The sequence below is a fragment of the Petaurus breviceps genome, unplaced genomic scaffold (genome assembly GCF_028583685.1).
Source record: "Petaurus breviceps papuanus isolate PSGF00001 unplaced genomic scaffold, PetGlider_PUasm1.0 90919, whole genome shotgun sequence".
Classification (NCBI taxonomy): Eukaryota; Metazoa; Chordata; class Mammalia; order Diprotodontia; family Petauridae; genus Petaurus; species Petaurus breviceps.
In genome coordinates this window covers 9,818,530-9,828,002 of record NW_027187378.1, presented here as the reverse complement: position 1 = coordinate 9,828,002, position 9,473 = coordinate 9,818,530, and the positions used below count along the sequence as shown (strand labels likewise).

At 39.0% G+C, this 9,473-nt stretch overlaps 1 protein-coding gene across 1 annotated transcript in view; it reads right to left on the bottom strand.

The window, feature by feature from the left end:
- The window catches only part of PCSK2 (proprotein convertase subtilisin/kexin type 2), a 331,471-nt gene that overhangs the window by 67,746 nt on the left and 254,252 nt on the right, over nt 1-9,473 (bottom strand). Inside the window, exon 7 of the mRNA XM_069075455.1 lies at nt 3,962-4,050. Within this exon, the coding sequence (XP_068931556.1) occupies nt 3,962-4,050 (89 nt within the window). The remainder of the gene's footprint in view (nt 1-3,961; nt 4,051-9,473) is intronic.

Sequence of the window (9,473 nt, the reverse complement as noted above, 5' to 3'; positions counted from 1 at the left end):
AATACTGTCCACTGGTGAAGGACAGTGCTGTTGTTGCAGGGGTCTGGGAGCCTTTCTGTTGGTTCAGAAGCCCTGAAGAAGGATTTTCTTGTTGTATGTTTACAGAAATCCTGGGAGAGGGCTTTGCTAATGTGTTCAGGGGTTCTAGGACTGTTCTACAGACAGAGGATAAATTCATGAAGGGATTGGCAATGTATCTTATGGCCTTGCTAAGCCTTGTCTCCCCAGGAACCAAGATTGCTGAGAACTTGCCTCCTGTCAAGATGAAGAAAAGACCTCCATTTGGGTATTAAGTGCTGTGTTTAAACTTGATGTAACTCTGGGGTAGATTCAATTGTGATCCAGGGGTGGGGAACTTTTGACCTTTTTGTGCTCTGTGATTGACAAATAAAGGTATAGCCTAGGGGTGGAGAAGTGTTTAGACCAGGGACTTTGTAATTGATTGAATGATTGGAAGGTCCTGGGGTGGGGTAGTCCTTGGAGATTATTTAATCACACTTAGTAAATGCTGTATTTTGGAATGATGTCATGTTTTGATCTTCTCTGTTCTTGGTTGGTCACTGAATAAAATGGAGAGCACCTATGCTGGTATTTTGAACCTTGGGAAGTTGCCTTTCCTTGGCATTACATTACATGGTCTTTACAGAGGAGAATTCAGTGACCTTTGGTAATTTTGTTCTAGTGTTCCATAAACCTTTTCATCCAGGAAGACATTTCTGATATGAATATTCCCTTAGAAACCCCTTTCTGTTAGTTCTCTCTATGGTGGAAATAGAAACAGAAACATGTGGTCACGCTTTTTTATAAACTTCAGAATCATTATTAATTGACTTCTCAGTTTTACCTATTCAAGGCTAAATATTTGATTCCTTTAGCCCAATTTTATAATCAGAGGTGCATATATATAGAGGTTAGAGGGACATTAGAGATCACAGAATCTATTCCCTCATTTTACAGATTAGAAACTGAGGCTTTGAGGGGTTGTCTTGCTGAAGGTTACACAGAGGGTAAGTGGCTGAACTGGGATTAGAATCAAGGTTCTCTGACTCCAGGTCCAGGTGTTCTTTCCATTGAACTTTTCCGCCTTTTACCTTCTTTAGGATGGGTCAGGTTCCCTATTTTATAATCAATTCATAATTTCCCTTTTGTATTCTGGGTCTTCTCTAAGTTTTGCCAACTTTGAATTTGATGGATTAAAGGGGTGGGAACTGTTGCCCTTATTTTAGTATCCTCTCTAGTCATGAATAGGAGATAGGCTGCGGAGGTCTCTAGCTTCCTCCAAAGCTTGGATGGACTTCTTGTGATCTCTCCTGGCCACTGGGTGGGGCTATAGACTGCTAATCTATCTTCAGAGTGGCTTCTAGTTAGAAAAAAGGGATTTTGCCATGAGTTGTTTGGCTGCTCATACAAGCAGAGATTCCTCTCTAAAGAGCTACTACAAGCCACAGCTAGTTTTTTTAAAATTGCTGACCAGAATGAGGAACTGTAATTTGAAGTTTCTGAGGTTCATTCATCTTAAATTAGGAGTGCCTGAACCTGTTTAAGTGGAGGTTATGATCTCATTTGATCCATTATTTTTAATAGAGTAGAGATTCTACAAAGGCTGCTTGGCTATGAGAAGATGGGTTTAAGGTTAGATGCCCGGGAAGAGGGCAGCCCCATGCAACAGACATAGTAGAAACAACAGGAATGACAACTTGATGCCAGACCGAGGGGCAGGTGAGACAGCAACATGTGCTGAGAAGGGAGTCCTAGAGCCAGAAGGACCCTGACAGGGTAGCTAGACCAACCCTCTTATTTTGCTGTTGAAGTAACTGAGGTTAAGGAGGTTGAGTGACTTACCCACCATCACACATGGAGCCAATCCAGGTTTTTGACCCAGCCTATGGTATTTAGAGCTAGACAGACGTCATATAATACAACTTCCTTATTTTACAGAGGAGGTAGCTGAGGCACAAAGAGGTTTAAAAAGTTGTCTAAGGTCCTACAAGAGAACTGAGATTCGATCCAGGTCCTCTGACTGTAAGTCTTTCTCTAACACATAGGTTCTAGTTCTGTCTCAGCTACTAACTCATTAGGTGGGCAAATCACTCAACCATTGCACACTTCAGGTTTTTTTTTTTACATGTCAAAAAGGGATAATACTACTTGCTTTAGTAGGTGAGAGCAGAATAATACTTGAAAGTGTTTGAAAGTGTTAAAAGCAATACTGTACAAGTGAAGGATTTTGGATCAGGTATTTAATTTTTTTGGAGCATAGAAACTAGGAGACTTGTTCCTCCAAATTAGGAAGAAAATTGGGTACCTCTAGGCTATGGATTTACCATATTGGTCCAGGTACAAACCATGAATCATGGTGCTGAACATGAGACAAAAATGACTGGTGTGAGCGAATGAGAGGAAGGGATTTTCAATAATGAGAGAGGAAAAATGATTCAGCCAGAAATCAAAGGGTTGCCTAGAGCTCTTTTCCTTTTTCTGACATGTGGACCTCCAAACCCTGAGGAGCTCATCTGTGCACTCACACACGTGGCTCCCTTGAAAGGTCAGACAAAACTGTGTGGAAGATGGCCATCAGAGTGGAAAGTGAGTCTGTACCAGATTCTCATCTTTCTGTTCTATTCACTTCTCCCATAGCTATATAGAGCCAGATTTTTTTCAACTACCATCCCAGGTACAAACCTTGAATATAAAATATTAATCTGGGGATATTCTTTCCCATCCCCAATCTCATTATGGTTGTCAACATTTTCTTACCAGCACTATGAATACACAAAACACCAAGAGAACTAAGACTCAAGGGACAAAATTCCCAGCTGTTTACTTTTTAGAAATCTACTGATATATCTCTCTGAAATTCATCACCGAGTTCTGTCAAGTCTCTTAACACCCAGTGACAGCAGGTGTGTGATATAGTTAAGTGGCAGGATTTATATGGGAGGTTACTGCTTTATTTAGCAATCTGGGAATGCAAGTGTCAGCACCGAACATGGTTATGGTCTCACTAGGTTTCTAGGGAAGAAATGCCAAGACTGTTATTACTAAAAAAAATCATGGAAGTGAAGCACTGAGGTTGGTGACTCAGCCTGAATAAATTAGGAATGAACTTCAAGCAAAACTTAGAAAGAACTAAGAACCAAACTTTTCTCATAGTCCCCTAGAGACTTTTTTCTTCCTTTCTTTTCTCTTTCTTTCTTCCTTCTTCTTTTTTATTTTTATTTTTTTGCTTTTTGGAGGGGGCAAGTTAGGGCAATTGGGGTTAAGTGACTTGCCCAAGGTCACACAGCTAGTTTTGTGTTAAGTATCTGAGGCAGGATTTGAACTCAGGTCCTCCTGACTCTGGGGCCAGTGCCCTATTCAACTGCACCACCTAGCCACCCCCTTCCTTTTTTAATGAAAGGTTTCATTAGTGTTTCTCATTTTCTTTGCATTTCTCATCCCACCTTCAGCTACAAGTTCCCAAGTCGCTGGAAAGAGGTAATGTAGATTGCCTACTGGGACTTAAAAATGGATTCTAAAGAGTTTTTGGTCTCTAGTTTGATATAATAAACTACTGCCAAGTGAATTTCATCATTTTCCTGAGGGCTAAGTTCAGATGTATGGCCTAGTTTGGAATTTTGTATGTGATCTGTAAAAGTCTACATATGCTCAACAATCTGAGTTTATAACAATTTTGAGTAAAACTATTACCTTATAGGTTATCATTTCTGAAACTTGCTTTCTGTTCCTTGTTACTCATGCTATATATATCCTGGATTTTCTTCACTCAGAGTGCATTTCATAAAAAAGGGATTTATACTAGAATCTAGTGAAAAAATGAGGAGTGGAAAATAGGGTGGATAATCAATGCAGATTGTTTCTAGGACATTACTCCTCTGGGCAGAACATGAAGAATAACGTATGGCACTCTATAGATTTTCTATGAGAGAACTAGCAGTTCTCTATCATGGGAACAGCATACCTGCAACCTTGGAATTGTAAGCCACTCCAACCCCACAGATGTTGTTGTTGGCTGCTGCTGATACTTCCCCTGCACAGCGGGTCCCATGACTGTAGAGAAGAAAGCTCACATTAGATACAATGTCATCCAATAAGGTGGATTTAAAGGACTTTGGAAAGAATTACTGAGGGAGGTTCTTGAAATTCTTTTCCTAATCATAAAAACAAACAAACAAAAATAACAAAAACCACATGCTTATGTCAATAGATACATAAAAAGTCTTTGGAAAAAAATAGCATTTGTATGTGTTAACCCCCCCCCCCCAGCACAGATATGTAAGGGCCCTTCTTTAATATAGGCAAAAACATTTATTGAAAACTAATAGCTAGCATTATTTACAATGGAGAAACATTATAAGCTTTCCCAGTAGGCCAGGGGCTAAAATAAGGATATCCCCTCTTTCCACTATTAATTGACATAGTTCTAGAAATAATAGTCTATAAATACAACAAAATCAAAGGCATAGATATCAACAAAGAGGAGATACAATTCTCTCTATTTGTAGACATCATGATGGTGCACTTTGAAAGTGAACAGTCAGTAAAGACAATTTTTGGGATGATCAATAGCTTTAGCTATTAATCTAGATATCTGTAAAGATGGACATTTTATACAATATTGGTAGAGCCAGGAAGAAATAAGAAAATTTCATTCAAAACATCTACAAAATGCACAAAATATCTGAGTTAAACCTATCAAGATTTATATAAAAACAATTATAAAGCAATCTTTACAAATATAGAGACAGAGAACTATTCACTGCTTATAGGAGGGTCTTGCCAATATAATAAAAATGAAAGACATACAAACTACTAGATTTAGTGCTATATCATTCAAATTACCAAGGGGATACTTTATAAAGCTAGAGATAAACAATAACAAAATTCATTTGGAACCATGTAACATTTAGAATCTCAAGAGTCATAATAACAAAAAGTACAAAAGGAAGGCTAATGGTATTACTAAACCTCAAATTATATTATACAGTGGCCCTGGAATCAGGAAAACCTGAGTCCTCCTGTGTGACTTACTACCTGTGTGACCCTGGGCAAGTCACTTAATCCTGTTTGCCTCAGTTTCTCATCTGTAAAATTAACTGGAGAAGAAAGTGCCAAAGCAGTCCAGTATTTTTTTTAAATGGCATTCCAGTATTTTTGCCAAGAAAACCCCAGAAAGGATCATGGAGAGTTGGATATGATTGAAATGATTCAACAACAACAACAACAACAATCATCGGTGTCAAAATATTATTTGGACTGGAAAAACATAAAAAAACACATAAAAATGCGGAGAAAAGGACCAGTGGAAAAGACCAGATAAACTAGACCTAAAAGTGATAAAAGTAATTATTCCAGTGATTGATAAGTCCAAGAACATAAATTCCTGGGAGACTTTGGCAAGAGCTTCTGGGAACACCAGAAAGTAGTTTGCACAACTTAGATTTATACCAACAACTTATGCCCTACCACCATATTAAACTCAGAATGAATATATGACCTGAATATAAAAGGTTACATCATAAGACAAAACAAAATTAGAAAAGGATGAGCTCATGTACTTTTGATAATTATGACTGGGAAGAATTCTTAAATAAGCAAGGGAAAGAAGAGATCATAAAAGATAAAATAATCAATTTTGCTTCATAAAATCAAAAAGCTTTTGCAAATGCAAAACCATTGAAGATGCAATAGAAGAGAAAAGGCAGATAGAGTGACAAGAATATTTGTACTAAAAGTCATTGATAAAAGTCTGATATTCAAAATACATAGGGAATTGACACAGGTGTGTGACACCAAGAACCATTTCCACTGTAGATAAATGGTCAAAGGATATGAACAATAGTTAATAAAAGAAGAATTGGAAACTACAAATGATCAGATGAAAGCATATTTTCCAAATCACTACTAAGAGAAATGCAAATTAAAACAATTTTGGTTTCATCTCACACCATTCAATTTGGCAAAGATACTCCAAAATGGTAACTGTGTTTGAGGGGCTGCTCTGTACATGGAACCATTCTAAGTACCAATCAGGAGTTATAGAAGAGAAGTGACCAAATGGGCCATACCTTTTGATTCTGAAACATAACTACTAAGCAAACATACTAAAGAAAGAAGTCAGAGACAGAAACAAACATCCAATATATGCCCCAAAATTCTCTTCATGGAAACAAAGTAGAAGCCAATTGTTGGAGAATGATGGAAAAAACCCAACTATGAATATAATGGAATGATGTGGTCAAGTAAGAGAAATTTAGAGAAACATGGGAAGATTTCTATGCATTGCTGCCAAATTAAATAAGTATCCCCCCCCCCAGACAGAAATACATCTAGTTTCAATAACAATGTAAGTGAAAAGATCACTAAAAGCAAACCAAATGAAATACCAGTTAAGGTCTTGGAGAACAGACAATGAAAAATTTCTTTGCTCTCATTGTCAGATTAGTTCTACTAGGATAGAATAGCAGTATATACACTCTCAGATGAAATGTGCTCATGGTATTGGATGATTTTACTTCTTTTCCTTTCCTTTTCTTTTTTCTAAAAAAGAACTCATCCCTATGAGTGCTATGAGAATAGATCACTAAAATCTTGCAAAGAGATGTTTTCCTCTAATTTTTTTAGGTAAAAATTTATGTCAGCAAGCAGAGGTGAGGACGGAGATCATTCTAGGAATGCGGGACAGATGTTACAAAGGTGCAGAGATAGGAAATGGAATGTCTTTTGCAAGAGAGGAAGGGAAGAGATGGGAACTATATGTTGGAAACTGTGCTGTTATACAATTATCTCATTTGATCCTCACTACAACCTTGTGAAGTAGGTGCACTTACTGTCCCCATTTTATAGATAAGGAAACTGAGTCAAACAGAGATTTGAATGATTTGCCCAGGGTTCTACAGGTAGTAAGTATCTGAGGTCAGATTTGAATTTGGGTCTTCCTGACTTCCAGGATGAGGGATCTATCCACTGTGCTATCTAATTGTAAGGAATGGAAAGTAAGATAGTTTTTCTAGATTGTAGAGTATATGGAGGGGTGGGTGTTTTTGATGTTGAACCATTTGAAAATGCCAAAGACTTTGATCATGAGAACTTTCTTTTCCAGCTCATTGAGGGGCTCTACCATCTGTAGGGGAAATTGTAAGATCACACCTTGGCAAGAGTTGATTTTCTGGATGGAAGCTACAAAGACCAGATTGGAAGGTGGATCTATGGTCTAGGGGATGTTGCTGTTCCCCCCAGGGCTCTTGTGTTCATGTACCCATGATGATTGGTCAGTGGTAGGTGTTGGTGGTGGTAGTGTTGGAAGCAGGGTCAGGGGTCTGTGGGACATGGATTTCCCCAGTGCTCTTGAGTTTACTCCCCTGTTGGTGGCAGTTGGTATTGGTTGGTCAGTTAGGCACTCAACAAATATGTTGGTGGTAGCAGATATAGCAGGGCCTTTCTGCGTAGGGTTGCTCCCCTAGATGGGGGCCAGAATAGAAAGAAGGTCTATGGTCTGGAACTGAGGTACTACAATTCCCGGGGCTATCTCTATCAGAGTCTGAAGTGCACTGGGTACATTCTGTTTCCTATCTCTCCCTCAAGATGCCTTGCTGCTTCAGGTTGATTTGCCAAACAGAATTCTATCTCTGATTTTGGGGTAATTGGGATCCTTGCGTTAATAAAAGGATAGGTGGTGGTGGTACAGTCAGACTTACACTAAGGAAAATCAGTTTGGTAGCTTTGTGGAGGATGGATTGGAATGAAAATTGGAATGGGGAAAGACTTAAGGCAAAGAGAACGATTAGTATGTTATTGCAAAAGTACAAGTGAGAGGTGTTTAGGGCCTGAATTTGGTTGGTCACTATGTGAGTGGAGAGAAGGGATGCATATTACAGATCAATCAACAAATCACCAAATATTTATTAACCTCATACTATTGTCAAGTACCTACCAGGCATCATGTTTTTTTTTTTTGGAGGGGGAAGGCAGGGCAATAGAGGTTAAGTGACTTGCCCAAGGTCACACAGCTAGTTTTTGTGTTAAGTGTCTGAGTCTGGATTTGAACTCATGTCCTCCCGACTCCAGGGCCTGTGCTCTATTCACTGAGCCACCTAGCTCCCCCCAGGCACTGTTATAAAGGGAGAAATGACAAGATTTGGCCAGTGAACTGGATATGTAAGATGAGAGTGAAGAAATGAGACTGAGATTGTGAATAGAAAGATAATGATTTTCTCTAAGGTAATAGGGAAATTGGGAAAAGGCAAGAGTTTTGTGAGGAAAGATAATGAGCTCTGTTTTGAAAATGCCAAATTTGATATGTCTGTGAGATATTCTGTTTGAGATATTCAAAAGGTGGTTAAAGGAGTTCAGGAGAGTGACTAGAGCTGGATCTGTTGATTGGGAACCTCAGAGAACTGATGAAATCACCAAGTGAATCGCCAAATGTAGAGGGAAGAGAGGAGAGAGCCCAGACTAGAGGCTTGGGGGATGCTCATGGTTAGTGGGCATGATGTGGATGAAGAACCAGCAAAGAAGATGAGGAGGGGCATTCAGACAGGTAGGAGGAGAACTAGGAGTTTTGTCACAAAAAAACTACATACAATAATTGGGGAGGAAATGGTTATTAACAGATTTAAATGATGTGGAAAGGTCAAGAAGAATGAGAACTAAGAAAAGGCCATTAGATCTGCCGTAAATTACAGATCAGACAGCTAGGTGGTGCAGTAGACTGAGCACTGGATTTGGAGCTGGGAAGGTGAGTTCAAATCTAGCTTCAGATCTCTCCTTGCTGAGTGACCCTGGGCAAGTCACTTAACTTCTGTTTCCTCATCTGGAAGTTAGGGATAGCACATACCTCCCAGGGTTGTCATGAGGATCAAATTAGATAATCATTGTAAAATGTTTAGCACAGTGCCTGGAATGTGGTAAGCAAGATATAAATGTTAATTCATTATTATCATTGGTAATTCTGTAGAGGGCAGTTTTACTTGAAGGATGAAGTATATACTTTCTCCTCCCCTTGACCATCTCCTTTTCCCATTGCTCCCCATATTGAGAACAAAATCACCTGCCTGTAGAAAACAATGTAAAAGGAGAGATAACAAGCCAACAAATATGTATGAACAAGCGTTATTCAGGATAAAAGGAAAAAATTAACAGAGGGAAGGCACTGGAATTAAAAGGTTTTGGGAAAAACTTCCTATAGAAGATGGGATTTTAGCTGGGATTTGAAGTAAGTCAGGAGGCAGAAATGAGGAGAGAAAGCATTCCAGGCATGGAGGGCAGCAAGCAAAAATATTCAGAGCTGAAGTGTCTTTGTAGAACATCAAGGAGACCAATATCATTAGACCAAAGGGTATATGATGGGGAGCAAGGTGTAAGAAGACTGGAAAGGGGTGTGTGTGTGTGTGTGTGTGTGTGTGAGAGAGAGAGAGAGAGAGAGAGAGAGAGAGAGAGAGAGAGAGAGAGAGAGAGAGAGAGAGAGAGAGAGA